Source organism: Pan paniscus, chromosome 3 (genome assembly GCF_029289425.2).
Source record: "Pan paniscus chromosome 3, NHGRI_mPanPan1-v2.0_pri, whole genome shotgun sequence".
NCBI lineage: Eukaryota > Metazoa > Chordata > Mammalia > Primates > Hominidae > Pan > Pan paniscus.
In genome coordinates this window covers 74,200,856-74,213,187 of record NC_073252.2, presented here as the reverse complement: position 1 = coordinate 74,213,187, position 12,332 = coordinate 74,200,856, and the positions used below count along the sequence as shown (strand labels likewise).

The window sequence follows — 12,332 nt, the reverse complement described above, 5'->3', positions numbered from 1 at the left end:
TTTTAAGTACTTCCTTACCTACTGGCAACATAAGATGCTTCATATTCATATTATACTTTCCTAACACACACCGTGGGATCAAGCAGTTCGCTAAGGAGCACTAATTGCTGTTATTAGAGAATAGTATTTATTTGTTTTTTGTTTGTTTGTTTGAGATGGAGTTTCACTCTTGTTGCCCAGGCTGGAGTGCAATGGCACGATCTCGGCTCACCGCAACCTCCACCTCCCAGGTTCAGCGATTCTCCTGCCTCAGCTTCTCAAGTAGCTGGGATTACAGGCATGTGCTACAACGCCTGGCTAATTTAAAGACACGGGTTTCATCATGTTGGCCAGGCTGGTTTCAAACTCCTGACCTCAGGTGATCCACCCGCCTTGGCCTCCCAAAGTGCTGGAATTACAGGTGTGGGTCACCGCACCCTGCCTCAGAAAGATCTGAGTGCTATATGTGCTCATTGCTCCTGGAGTATGGCTGTTGTAACTCCATTCACTGGTGGCTTTTGGTTTTTATTTTTGTTTTGTAGAGACAGGGTGTTACTATGTTGACCAGGCTGGTCTGTAACTCCTAGCCTCAAGCAATCCTCCCACCATAGCCTCCCAAAGTCTGAGATTACAGGCATGAGCCACTGTGCCCAGCCCCAATTCACTGGTTTTTTGTTTGTTTTTTTTTTCGAGGTGGAGTTTCGCTCTTGTTGCCCAGGCTGGAGTGCAATGGCACAATCTTGGCTCACCACAACCTCTGCCCCACCGGGTTCAAGCGATTCTCCTGTCTCAGCCTCCAGAGTAGCTGGGATTACAGGCAAGCACCACCATGCCTGGCTAATTTTGTATTTTTAGTAGAGACGGAGTTTCTGCATGTTGGTCAGGCTGGTCTCAAACTCCCGACCTCAGGTGATCCGTCTGCCTCGGCCTCCCAAAGTGCTTGGATTACAAGCATGAGCCACTGTGCCTGGTCCACTGTTTTTTTATTGTTAAAATGACCTTGCATTCCTGCAACCAATACTACTTGATCAAGATTTATTATTTCCTTAAATTGCTGGACTTAATTTGCCAATATTTCCTTAAAGATTTTGTGTTTACAGTCATGAGGGATATTTGTAGTACTCTGTTTTAGTGATGTCTTTGTCTGGTTTTAGTATCAGGATAAATACTGGTCTTGTAAAAAGTATTTTAGAAATTAGAACAGGTTCATACATTTCCCAACTTATTTTAGTTGTGAAGTAAGTTGGGAAATTTATGAACCTGTTCCAGTTTCTAAAATAATTTAAGAATAGTAATTAATTATTCATGAAATGATAGTCACCTTTGACAGACATCATTCTAGAAGGAAAATCATGGCCATCTTTTTATTGGCCTCTTATTGCTATTTTCCACTTTAATTGTATGTAGCTTGATGAAGTTATATTGTACATGATTGGATAATTTTCTATTAAATCAAAGGCAAAATATTAAGAAAAAATGATGTAATGATGTAATAAAATTCCACCTTATATAAAGGGAGTTTCAAAATGTTACTTAAAAATTAGTTTTGTTCTTTGTAAAATCTATGTGACAAGACAAATCTCTTTAGTTTTATTCTTATTATACTTCATTCAAAAATTTATAATTAACCCAAATGAATCACTGTACCTATATGTTTCAATAGCCTGCATATCTTCTTCATCAAATTCATCTTCAGCTTCCTTTAGCTGTGCAAGAGTCATCTTTTCAAATGGTTTCACTAAAACAACATAAATTATAGATTATCAAATTGTTTAAAAATTTTTTTACTATACAGTCAATGTCTAGAAAAAACCGTCTTATACAAAGGAGATCAACAGTATCTTTAAACAGCCGGGTGCGATGGAATCCCAGTACTTTGATAGGTCGAGGTGGGTGGATCACTTTAGGTCAGGAGTTCAAGACCAACCTGGCCAACATGGTGAAACCCTATCTCTACTAAAAATACAAAAATTAGTCAGGTGTGGTGGCAGGCACCTGTAATCCTAGCTACTCGGGAGGCTGAGGCAGGAGAATCACTTGAACCCGAATGACTGAGTTTGCAGTGAGCTGAGATCGCACCACTGCATTCCACCCTGGGCAACAAAGTTAGACTTGGTCTCAAAAAAACAAACAAAAAAGAGTATCTTTAAACAAACATAAAGCAGCCAGCCACCAAAAAAAGCTATAAATATTATAGAAAGTATAATATTAAAGTATTACTCCCTCAAAGTTCATAGAACTGACAGGCTACATTTAAAACTAGGTATGAAAATCAATTAGATTTCATAAATTTAGATTTCCCTCAAGTACCTAGAAATCTTGATAAATAATACATACTATAAAGAATGATCAAAATAGATGGTAATAAGGCAGAGGGACATGGTGGGAGAAGAAAGCTCACTTGGTTACACACCAGGATATTTCAGCTCTGTTATTAGCATGTGATTTTCAACATGTGAAATTAGTCATTTTAGGTGTCATATCCAAATACTGAAAGTAGTTGAGGGGGGTTATATTAAATGTTTATTTGTTTTGTTTTTTGAGATGGAGTCTTGCTCTGTTGCCCAGAGCAGTGCAGGAGTGCAGTGGCACAATCTCAGCTCACTGCAAGCTCCATCTCCTAGGTTCATGCCATTCTACTGCCTCAGCCTCCTGAGTAGCTGGGACTACAGGCACCCACCACCACACCTGGCTAATTTTGTTTTTGTATTTTTAGTAGAGATGGGGTTTCACCGTGTTAGCCAGGATGGTCTCGATCTCCTGACCTCGTGATCCGCTGGCCTCAGCCTCCCAAAGTGCTGGGATTACAGGTGTGAGCCACCATGCCCAGCCTATACTAAATGATTTCTAATATCCTCTCTCCCACTATGTTCATGAAATACCTTAGTACTAACTTAACTGTATTATTCCCATCATCCAGCCCACCAAATCTACGACCATACCCATTGCTTCTTTCTGTAAACGTAAAACCATTTCTTCAATTTCATCTTTTGACTCTTCTTTAGGAGGAAGAATGCCGAAATCTCTTAAAATGTCATTCCATTCTGTATCTTCATTGGGATCCTACACAAAAAGAAAAGAAAAGAAAATTAACATGGTTGTACACTTTAATATGTATTTGGAAAATTCATTAAGATGTAGCACTTCCAAGTATTCAATTGTTCATGAACTCTACAGTTAATTGGTTTTGAAGAATAAAGCAAAGTGACCTACTTTTTCCTGCTTCCCAGCATTAATGGGATTATATGCTCCACTCAAAATTTTAATAAAATATCAATTTAGAATACATATATAGAATATTAAGGAAGTATCTCCTAAGTCATGGAAAATTTGCTGAAGACTGTATTGGGCAAAACCAATTCACATCATACACAAATACAGTTTGGTTTCTTTTTCTATATAAGCATTCAAGACCATCAGATGAACTTCCTTTTTTCTTTTTTTTATTATACTTTAAGTTCTAGGGTACATGTGCACAATGTGCAGGTTTGTTACATATGCATACATGTGCCATGTTTGTGTGCTGCACCCATTAACTCGTCATTTACATTAGGTATATCTCCTAATGCTATCCCTCCCCCCTCCCCCAACCCCATGACAGGCCCCGGTGTGTGATGTTCCCCTTCCCGTGTCCACGTGTTCTCATTGTTCAATTCCCACCTATGAGTGAGAACATGTGGTGTTTGGTTTTTTGTCCCTGTGACAGTTTGCTGAGAATGATGGTTTCCAGCTTCATCCATGTCCCTACAGAGGACATGAACTCATCCTTTTTTATGGCTGCATAGTATTCCCTTTTATTTTATTTTATTTTTTTTGAGACAGAGAGATTCTTGCTCTATCACCCAAGCTGGAATGCAGTGGCACAATCTTGGCTCACTGCAACCTCCACCTCCTGGGTTCAAGTAATTCTCATGCCTCAGCCTCCTGAGTAGCTGAGACTACAGGCTTGCTCCACCAGGCCCAGCTAATGTTTGTATTTTTACAGGGTTTCCCCATGTTGCTCCAGCTGGTCTTGAACTCCTGGCCTCAAGTGATCCTCCCTCCTCAGCCTTCCAAACTGCTGGGATCATCTTTGCTAATTTTAAAATTGGGTTGTTTTCTTACTACTGTTATTTGAGTTCTGTATATATTTTAAGTAGTAATGCCATGTCAAGTGTATTGCTTGTAAATAGTTTTTCCCAATATATAGATTGTCTCTTCACTTTGTTAACTGTTTCCTTTGCTGTGCAGAAGCTTTTTAGTTCGATGTAATCTTGTCTATTTTTGCTTTTGTTGCCTGAGCTTGGGGGATTAAATCCAAAAATTCACTGCTTGGACCAATAGTGTGTAGTTTTTCCCCTGTGTTTTCTTCTTGTATAATATTTTCCCAATTTCAGGTCTTACATTTAAGTCTTTAATCCATTTTTAGTTGATTTTTATAGATGGAGTGGGATAAGGGTCCAATTTAATTCTTCTATATGTGGATATCCTGTTTCCCAACACCCTTTTCCCCATTGTGTGTTCTTGTCCCCTTTGTCAAAAATCAATTGACTGTAAATGCATGAGTTCATTTTTGAGTTCTCCATTGGTCAATGTCTATTTTATGCCAGTACCACGCTGTTTGGATTACAATGGCTTTACAATATAGTTTGAAGTCAGGTAATGTGATGCCTCTGGTTTTCTTCTTTTTGCTCAAGATTGTCTTAGCTATTCAGAGTTTTTTGTAGTGCCATATGGATTTTAGAATTGCTTTTTCTACTTCTGTATAAAAGGGCATATTGGAATCTTGATAAGGACTATATGGAATCTACAGATTGCTTTGGGTAATATGAACACTTTAACAATAATTTTTCCAATCCATGAACATGGAATATCTTCCTATTTATTTGTGTCTTCTTCAATTTCTTTCATCAACATTTTATCATTTTCAGTCTATGAATTTTTCATGTCCTTGGTTAAATTTATTCCTAAGTATTTACTTTTTTGTAAATATTATAAATGGGATTATTTTCTTGATTTCTTTCTCTGATAGTTCATTGTTAGTATACAGAAATGTTACTAGTTTTTTGTTGTTGTTGTTGTTTTGTTTTGTTTTGTTTTTTGAGATGAAGTCTCATTCTGTCGCCCAGGCTGGAGTGCAGTGGTGCAAACTCAGCTCACTGCAACCTCTGCCTCCTGGGTTCAAGCGATTCTCCTGCCTCAGCCTCCCGAGTAGCTGGGACTACAGGTGCCTACCACCTCGCCCGGCTAATTTTTGTACTAAATTTTGTACTAAAGAGATGAGGTTTCACCATGTTGGCCAGGCTGGTCTCGAACTCCTGGCTGCAAGTGATTCACCCATCTCGGCCTCTCAAAGTGCTAGGATTACAGGTATGAGCCACCATGCCTGGCCAGAAATGCTACTAGTTTTTATATTGTTTTGGAATCCTGCAACTTTACTGTATCCATTTATTAGTTCTAACAGTTTTTTTGGTGGGGACTTTAGGGTTTTATATATACAAGATTACATCATCAGCAAACAGCAACAATTTCACTATTTCCTTACCTGTTTGGATGCCTTTTATTTATTTCTCTTGCTTACTTGCTCTGGCAAAGACCTCTGGTACTATATTGAATAGAAGTAGTGAGAATGGGCATCCTTGTCTATGAAAAAAAGCTTTCAACTTTACCATTGAATATAATATCATCTGTAGGCTTGTTGTATATGCCTTTATTGAGCTGAGGTACATTCCCTCTATACCTAATTTGTTGCAAGTTTTTATCATGAAAGGATATTAAATTTGGTTGAATGCTTTTTCTGCATCTAACAAGATGATCATATGATTTTTGTCCATAATTCTGTTAATGTGGTGTGTCATATTTGTAGATTTGCATATGCTGAAACATCCTTGCATCCACAAGATAAATCCCACTTAATTGTGGTACATTATTCTTTTAACGTGCTGTTGACTTCAGTTTGCTAGTATTTTGTTGGGGATTTTTACATCTGTGTTCCTCAGAGATAATGGCTTGTAATTTTCTTTTCTTGTAATGTCCAGGTCTGGCTTTGATGTCAAGGTAATGCTGATCTCATTAAAAAGATTTAGGGCTGGGTGCAGTGGCTCATGCCTATAATCCCAGGACTTTAGCAGGCCGAGGTGGGTAGATCACCTGAAGTCAGGAGTTCGAGACCAGCCTGGCCAACATGGTGAAACCCTGTCTCTACTAAAAATACAAAAATTAGCTGGGCACAGTGGCAGGCACCGTAATCCCAGCTACTCGGGAGACTGAGGCAGGAGAATCACTTGAACCCGGGAGGCGGAGGTTGCAGTGAGCCGAGATTGCGCCATTGCACTCCAGCCTGGGAGACAAAGTGAGATACTGTCACACACACACACACAGACACACATACACACACAAAAAGATTTAGAAGTATTCCTTCCTTTTCTATTTTTGGAAGAGTTTAAGAAGGATTGTTATTAGTTCTCCTTGAAATGTTTGGTCAAATTTACTGGTGAAGGCATCAGGTCCCGGACTTTTCTTTGATGGGAGCCTTTTAATTTTTTATTCAATCTCCTTATTTGTTATTGGTCTGTTTAGATTTTGTATTTCTTCTTGATCCACTGTTGGTAGGCTATATGTGTCTATGGATTTATCCATTTCTTCTAGGTTATCCAATCCATTGGCATGTAACTGTTCATATTAATGTCTTATAATGCTTTGTATTTCTGTGGTATCAGCTGTAAGGCCTCCTCTTTTGTTTCTGATTTTATCTGAGTCTTCTTTATTCTTAGTATAGCTAAGGTTTTGTTGATTTTATATTTTCAAAAAACCAAAGATTTTCTTGATTTTTTCTATTGTTTTTCTAGTCTTTATTTCATTTATTTCTGCTCTTTGTTATTTATTTCCTTCTGATAACTATAAGCTTAGTTTGTTCTTTTTTGTTTTAGGCATTTATTGCTATGCATTTCCCTCTTAAATCTGCTTTTGCTGCCTTCCATAGGTTTTGTTGTAGTTCCATTTTTGTTTTTCTCAATATATTTTAAAATTTCTCTTCTAATTTCTTCTTTGACCCATTGGTTGTTCAGTAGCATGTTGTTTAGTTTCCACATGTTTGTTAATTTTCTAAGATTTCCTCTGTTATTCATTTCTGTAATAGAAAAACTGTACTCATTAAATAATAGCCCCTCATTCTCTCCTCTTCCAAACTCCAGGAAACCATTGTTCTATGTTCTACTTTCTACCATGTATTTGACTATTCTGTGTACTTCATGCAGGTGGAACCATACAATAGTTGTCCTTTTGTGACTGGCTTATTTCGCTTAGCATGTTTTCAAGGTTCGACTATGTTGTAGCATGTAGCAGAATTCCATTCTTTTTAAGGTTGAATAATATTCCATTGTACCTATATACCACATTTTGTTTATTCATCCATCAATGGACATTTGGGTAGTTTTCACTTTTCATTATTAGGAATAAAGCTGTTATAAAAATGGGTATACAAATATCTGTTTAAGTCCTTACTTTCAATTCTTTTGGGTACATACCTGGAAGGAGAATTACTGAATCATATGATATCTGTTTAATTTGGAAGGAAATTACCAGTTTTCCACAGCAGTTGTGCAATTTTACATTCCCACCAGCAATGCAAAAGGGTTCTAAATTATCCTTATCAACAGTTTTGTTATTGCCCATCTTTTCTATCATAAACATTCTAGTGGGTGTGAAGTAGACTGTGGTTTTGAGCTGCATCCCCCTCATTATTAGTGATGTTAAGCATCTTTTCATGTGTTTATTGGCTATTTGGAGATCTTCTTTTAAGAAACGACTATTCAAGTTTGTCTTAGTCCAGTTTGTACTCTATAACAAAATATCTTAGACTGGGTAAATTATAAAGAACAGAAATTTATTTTTCACTGTTCTGGAGGCTGGGAAATCTAAGATTATGGCACTGTCAAGTTCATTGTCCAGTGAGGGTCTGATCTCTTCTTTCAAGATGGTACCTTGAACACTGTGTCTTCCAGAGGAGAGGAACACTGTGTCCTCACGTGGCAAAAGACAGAATAGTAAAAAAAAAAAAAAAAAAAAAAAAGGGACATACTCTCTCTAGCAAGCCCTTTTATAAGGGTATCTAATCCCATTTATAAGGAAGGAGACTTCATGGCCTAATCACCTCTTAAAGGCCCCACCTCCTAATACTATCACATTGGAAACAACTGAATTTTGGAGCGGACACACTCAAACTATAGCAAAATCTTTTGCCCATTTTTATATTGGGTTGTTTGTCTTTTTGTTGTTGAGTTTTAGGAAGTCTTTATATCTTCTGGATATTATCCTCTTATCAAATATATGATCGGCCAATATTTTCTATTCTGTGGGTTGTCTTTTTTCTTTTTCTGTTTTTTTAAAATTTTTTTTTTTTGAGATGAAGTCTCAGTCTATTGCTCAGGATGGAGTGCAGTGGAGCGATCTCGGCTCACTGAGAATTCTGCTTCCTAGGTTTAAACAATTCTCCTGCTTCAGCCTCCTGAGTAGCTAAGATTACAGATGCCCACCACCACACCCAGCTAATTTTTGTATTTTTAGTAGAGATTGGGTTTCACCATGTTGGCCAGGTTGGTCTCAAACTCCTGACCTCAAATGATCCACCTGCCTCAGCCTCCCAAAGTGCTGGGATTACAGGTTTCAGCCACTGTGTCTCAACACTTGTCTTTTCATTCTCTTGATAATATCCTCTGACACAAAAAAATGTTTTAAATTTGGTAAAGTACAATTTATTTTTTTCTTTTGTTACCTGTGCTTTTGGTGTCATAACCAAGAAATTATTGTCAAACTCAATGTCATGAATCTATCTTATGTTTCCTTTTAAGAGATTTCTACCTTTAGCTATAGGACTTTGATGCAGTTTGAGTTAATTTTTGTATACAGTTGTGAAAGAAAAATAAATCTCAGGACCCCCAAATCACTAAGCCAAGGGAAAAGTCAAGTTGGGAACTATGTCAGGCAAACCTGCCTCCCATTTTACTCCTAAATAAAATAGCTACAAAGACACAAGCTACACACCTCCCTCACAATTTGCCCAAAAGGAAATTCCTTGTGGACAAAGGACAGACAGAACTGAAAGTCATCCCTCTCAGACTCACCTGAGACAAATGCATATCTGATTGCTTCCTCTGCTCTACTGTTTATGTAAAAGTGCAGACTCACTGAGCCAGACTAAATTGTGTATTCAGTGGAAGGCTAATCAAGGACTCAAAAGGATCAAGGACTCTCTTATCTACTTCTGACCTTAAAGACCCTCTTCAAGTTGTCCTGCCTTACTAGACCAAATCAATGTACATCTTACACATATTGAATGATGTCTCCTGAAATGCAAGCTGTACCCCAACCACACTGGACGCATGTCATCAGGACCTCTTAAGGCTGTGTCATGGGTACATCCTTAACCTTGGCAAAATAAACTTTCTAAGTCAACTGAAACCTGTTTCAGATATTTCAGATTCACAAAGTCTAAGATAAGGTTCCAACTTCATTCTTTTGCATGTGGATACCCAGTTTACCCAGCACCCTTTATTGAAAAAAAATTAACTGTTGCCCATTTAATGGTCTTGGCACTCTTGTTAAAAATTTTTTGAAAATATGTGTGGGTTTATTTCAAGGCTTTCTATTCTACTCTATTTGTCTGTTTTATAGTTTTCAGTATTTATAAGTACTTTTTTTTTTTTTAGAGAGTCTCGCTCTGTTGCCCAGGCTGGAGTACAGTGGCGTGATCTGGGCTTACTGCAAGCTCTGCCTCCTGGGTTCATGCCATTCTCCTGCCTCAGCCTCCCAAGTAGCTGGGACCACAGGCGCCTGCCACCAAACCTGGCTAATTTTTTGTATTTTTTTAGTAGAGACGGGGTTTCACCGTGTTAGCCAGGATGGTCTCGATCTCCTGACCTCGTGATCCGCCCACCTCGGCCTCCCAAAGTGCTGGTATTACAGGCGTGAGCCACCGCGCCCAGCCAGTACGGATGTTTTATAACCTATTTCTGATCATTCTGTTATCTAAAAATCTCTGTAAATCTGTTTCTGTTGGTTCATGGTCTCATGGTGGCTTATTTCCTTGTGTGCTTGGTTACCTTTGACTGATTTCTGCTTTCTGTCCTCGAAAACTTATTGATCGGAATTCCTTAAAGCCTAAACTAAAGACATCTTCCTCTACAGAGGATTTATATTTTTTTTCTTCCAGGTATTTGAGGGCACTACAATATATAACGAATTCACAGTTTAAGGTTGCTGGACCACCCAACAATACGACTCAGGTTACAAATCCATATGAGAGCTGTCTTAGGCCGAAATGTTTTTCGACAGGGTTTACTCCTTTTCATTTTCTCCTCTGTTTCAATAAGCACCAAGATATCCTTCCCTGAATTCTCCTAGACATGTGTTTACCTCCAGTTCACCCTCCTATTCATCTCCCATCCTTTGATGGACCAAACCCTTTGGTTCCACCTCAAATAATTTTCTATCATTCTGACTTCTTAGCTGGGACAGACTCCTGTAATAAAAGACAGATTAACAAGAGAAAAAGAGTTTATGAGTATGTATACGTCATGGATACATTGGAGATACCAGGGAAAATGAGTGTATGTCAAAGAGGTTGCTTAAAATTCAGGCTTAAATACCATGTTTCGCTGAAACAAAAGAAGAAGGGTATGTGGGAGGCAAGTTATGGGGAGGTGACCAGGAAAAGCAGGGTACATTAAGAGTAAGCTTTGGCAGCCAGGCGCAGTGACTCATGCCTGTAATCCCAGCGCTTTGAGAGGCCAAAGCAGGCAGATCTTTTGAGGTCGGGACTCCAAGACCAGCCTGGCCAACATGGTGAAACCCTGTCTCTACTAAAAATACAAAAATTAGCCAGGCGTGGTGGTGCACTCCTGTAATCCCAGCTACTCAGGAGGCTGAGGCAGGAGAATTGCTTGAACCCGGGAGGTGGAGGTTGCAGTAAGCTGAGATCGCACCACTGTACTCCAGCCTGGATGACAGAGCTAGGCTCTGTCTCAAAAAAAAAAAAAAAAAAAGAGTAAGGTTTGTTGTGCGGATTTCAGGTGGTACCTTTTCCATCTTGAGCCCAACAGTTTGAGATCAGCCTGGGTTTGGCGAGACCCCATCTCTACAAAAAAAAAATTAACTGTGTATGGTGGCATGCACCTGTAGTCCCAGCTACTAGGGATGCTGAGGTGGGAGAACACTTGAGCCTGGGAGGTTGATCATGTCACTGCACTCCAGGCTGGGTGACAGAGCAAGATCCTGTCTCCAAAAAAAAAAAAAAAAAAAAGACATGAACTATGAATTTTTTCCCCCCCGAGATGGAATCTTGCTCTGTCACCCAGGCTGGAGTGCAGTGGTGCACTCTCAGCTCACTGCATCCTCCGCCTCCTGGGTTCAAGCGATTCTCCTGTCTCAGCCTCCCAAGTAGCTGGGACTACAGGTATGTGCCACAATGTCCAGCTAATTTTTTTTTTTTTTTTTTTTGTATTTTTAGTAGAAATGGGGTTTTGCCATGTAGGCCAGGCTGGTCTTGAACTCCTGACCTCAAGAGATCTGCCTGCCTCAGCCTCCCAAAGTGCTGGGGTTACAGGCATGAGCCACTGCCCTAGGCCATGAAATTTTATCTAACAGAAACAGGCACCACAATCTATTTGCTCAAACTATGAAGGCATTTACCATGCCATTAATAGTTATATCTGTCTTCTTCTTGTTCCCTCATTAGTAAGCTCTTAGAACAGGTCCGTATCTAAAACATAAGCACTGAATAACTGGCTGTTGAATTAATCAGTAAACCAACAAAGGTTAATGTGATGTTGCCTTCACTGTCAATTACATTTCAATCCTGAAGAGCAGATGCAAATCAGGACAAATCTGCAATGTTTTTACACACATATAAAATGTGCTTGCTACGAATCCATTATTAGCATGAAAGGACTGGCAATAAAAAATTATATGTAACTGATGTTCAAAATATCCTAATAAATTATACAGTACATACAAACACCCAAAATTAAATATGTAAAATGAGAAAAATCCCAGTGGTTTTAATCTGCAGGAGCAGGTGGGGAAAAGGTGTTTCTGTAAGTTAGAAAGACAATTTTACTGTACCAAAAAAAAAAAAAGGACGGCACAGGCTTCTGATTAATAAGGAACCATTAGACAGAGGAGGAGCCTTCTAAGAAACATTTTGGAAGTCTGAGTTTTTGTTTGTTTGTTTGTTTGTTCTGAGGCGCAGTCTCACTCTGCCGCCAGGCTGGAGTGCAGTGGCGCAATCTCGGCTCACTGAAACCTCTGCCTGTGGTTCAAGCGATTCTCCTGCTTCAGCCTCCCAGGTAGCTGGGGCTACAGGCGCACGCCACCAC

The 12,332-nt window shown here is 39.1% G+C and overlaps 1 protein-coding gene across 1 annotated transcript in view; it reads right to left on the bottom strand.

Annotated features, from left to right (window-relative positions):
• PDCL2 (phosducin like 2) overlaps positions 1-12,332 on the bottom strand; it is a 37,864-nt gene that overhangs the window by 24,793 nt on the left and 739 nt on the right. Inside the window, exons 2-3 of the mRNA XM_003806475.6 lie at positions 2,922-3,042; positions 1,627-1,717 (exon numbers count right to left, since the gene is read on the bottom strand). Coding sequence (XP_003806523.1) covers positions 1,627-1,717; positions 2,922-3,042 — 212 coding nt within the window. The remainder of the gene's footprint in view (positions 1-1,626; positions 1,718-2,921; positions 3,043-12,332) is intronic.